The sequence below is a fragment of the Brassica oleracea genome, chromosome C1 (genome assembly GCF_000695525.1).
Source record: "Brassica oleracea var. oleracea cultivar TO1000 chromosome C1, BOL, whole genome shotgun sequence".
In the NCBI taxonomy this organism is placed as follows: Eukaryota; Viridiplantae; Streptophyta; class Magnoliopsida; order Brassicales; family Brassicaceae; genus Brassica; species Brassica oleracea.
Window position 1 is genome coordinate 2368588 of NC_027748.1, and position 2657 is coordinate 2371244.

The window sequence follows — 2657 nt, forward strand, 5'->3', positions numbered from 1 at the left end:
TTGAACCCTTCTTTTTTTCTTTTACAGTAACGTCGTCATTAAGTGTCGCTTATGGTGCACTTGCTCATGTTTTCAATGATTTATGGAATTCTATAGATGCAGACATAGTATTATGTGTTTTACAGTGTTGGCAAATTAATTGGGGACAAAGTAATCTATTGTATTTATTGTATATACAATCGATTAATAGGCTGATATTATATTTATATTTTGCTAATATTTGACATATTTCATAATAAGGCCGACTTAAGAGGGTTACTAACATTGATGGGATTTCCAAAATTGTCTTCGACCCCATTGGTGTTCCAGAAATTGATGTTTTAAGATTGAGGTAATACATGCATTCACATATTTTGTTAAATAATATTTTTAAATTCTCTAGATAATCTCTTTGCTATTGCTCATAATAGGATTGCAAACGAAGACTTCTGAATGCATTATTGACAGCAGTTATTTTGTCTCTATTTTTAATTTTCTTTTGTTTTTTATACATTGTTCCTTTTATATTTTATTAGACTATTGCTTATGTTTTATTTAATATTATATTTATAATTTACCCGCATGCAAACAAATATACAATTTAATTTTAATGGCTATCGCATATAAATTTATATTTACATACTAAAATTCCTCGCTATAATCCATACTTTCTTAAATATATTTTTTTTACTATACCTTTAACTTTTATTATGTCTACATATTAAAAGTTATAATACTTTAATAATCTCCTCGCTCCGCGCAGAGCGCGGGTTATCACCTAGTGGTTCTAATAAATGAGACACATTATCTGTATATTCCTGGCCTACTCCATTTGTTTGACTTAATCCATGACGAAATTTTTGGATATCTATTGGACTAGTGTAGAAATACTTATTGCTGACCAGCAACAATCCCAAAAATGTTTCCACAAATTTTTAGTTCAATGGATTCCTTTTATTCAATCATCATCAGAACTTCAGAACCAATGTCTCACACACAAAACTCAGATCACTTGGGATAAAGATAGATAGTGTTACGTAGGAGAGATAATTTCCTCAAAAAAAAAACAGAGATGCTTTAGAAATGTAGAGATCTCTCTCTCTCTCTCGCAAAAATGAGACAACATGTGATCCCTTCCCTATTTGGTTACAATCCTAGAGAAGGGTATCAAGAAACTCGCTCACGGTCATGTACTTGACATCAGGGTAAAGCTCAGTACCATTCACTCCACCACAAGACTCATCAATCTCAAAGTAGGTGTGATGTCCTTTAATAAAAACAGAGTATATGAAAACCATCTCCATATCATCCGGATACGGAGTCTCTGCATCACATAAACAAAAAGATCCGAGAGTTAAAAAGAAAATTAAAAAAACTTAAAAAATGTAGATGTCTTAACAAGTTAACATACCTTTGATCTTCTCAAGAAGTTGACTCTCAGTAACAAAAGTCTTCACAAGCTTCTTCTCAATCTTCCCTTCCCACATCTCAACAAGATCATTCATCGAACATACATTCCCACTCGGCCTAAGGTACAACGTCTTGTTCAGTGTTCTAGGATCATCAATCGTTTTGATAGTAAACGCTGCCGCATCAACCTCATTCACAAAAACAGCTACACAACAAACACACAGATTCATAAGACACTGTGTATTAATGTAGTTAAAGGGAAAAAAAAAAAGGAGAGACCTTTAACGTTCCCATCTCCAAAGACTGTGACTTTATCCACCGGAGGAGATTGAAGACCCGGTTGGACAAGAGATGGAAGTAGAATCCTCATGAACAGCCCGCAGCAAATGTACGTGTAAGGAATGTTTGATGACTCTATAAGACGTCTTATCTCGGACTTCTTTGAGTAGAAGCCGTGATCGAGATCAGAGACTTGTGTTTTGTCCGGATCTGCTCCGTATTCAGCAGGGATAAACCTCTGCAACAAACAGTGTCATGTTCTAAGTTAGATATGCAATGTCAAGAGCCAATGCTGAAGAGAGAGAGAGAGAGAGAGACCTTGATGGAGGGAGTTCGTTTGATGACGTTGATGAGGAGTGTCTGATCAAGAACATGTTTTGATGGAATCGCAGAGATCACGACATCTACTTTCGTTACTGCTTCTTCTAAGCTTGCTTCATCGTCTAATGAACCCTAAATCCATAAAACGAATAATCTAATCAAACGAAGAATTAAAAAAAGCAAACTTTTAATTTAATGAGAGAGGTTGATGGAGAAAGGAAGAGACTTTGAGGAGAGTGACGCCGGCGGAGGAGAGAGATTCAAGGTTAGCGGACTTGGAAGGATCAGAGAAGGTGGAGTTTCTGATGAGGGCGAATGTCGGGTGACCCGATTGGATGCTGAAACGGGTCAAGTAGTGACCTACTCTTCCTGTTGCTCCGATGACCAAGACTCTGCTCTTCTCCTTTGTCTTCTCCATTTTCTCTAACTCAGTTCTCTTACACTTGGAAGCAGTACTTGAACTCAAAGACGTTGACTTTCTTTGCACTACTCAAAACTCTATAAACTCAACTAAAACTTCGCCCGCACCGTAGCCCGGATATGAATTTTCAGTTTTTAATTATTTACTAGATCTCGACCCGCGCAACAGCGCGGATGTTTGTTTCCATTTTAATTGATATTAGATATTTGGCTTAAAATTTTAAATTGGTATATATTATAATATATAT

The 2657-nt window shown here is 35.9% G+C and overlaps 1 protein-coding gene across 1 annotated transcript; it reads right to left on the bottom strand.

Moving 5' to 3' along the window:
- Window positions 1–1015: 1015 nt before the first annotated feature.
- Window positions 1016–2476, bottom strand: LOC106342657 (probable pinoresinol-lariciresinol reductase 3). The gene is made up of 5 exons (XM_013781658.1): window positions 2216–2476; window positions 1987–2121; window positions 1669–1906; window positions 1391–1594; window positions 1016–1303 (listed from the first exon to the last, which is right to left on the bottom strand). The coding sequence occupies exons 1-5, from the start codon at window positions 2405–2407 to the stop codon at window positions 1134–1136; spliced, it is 939 nt and encodes a 312-aa protein (XP_013637112.1). The 5' UTR covers window positions 2408–2476; the 3' UTR covers window positions 1016–1133.
- Window positions 2477–2657: the final 181 nt, after the last annotated feature.

Excerpts from the sequence above, each read along its gene's own strand:
- LOC106342657 (XM_013781658.1), bottom strand. The coding sequence starts at position 2,407 with ATGGAGAAGACAAAGGAGAAGAGCAGAGTCTTGGTCATCGGAGCAACA. Across the intron at positions 2,122-2,215 it reads CCGGCGTCACTCTCCTCAAA|GGTTCATTAGACGATGAAGC; the intron begins GTCTCTTCCTTT and ends TTATGGATTTAG. Across the intron at positions 1,907-1,986 it reads AACGAACTCCCTCCATCAAG|AGGTTTATCCCTGCTGAATA; the intron begins GTCTCTCTCTCT and ends TGTTTGTTGCAG.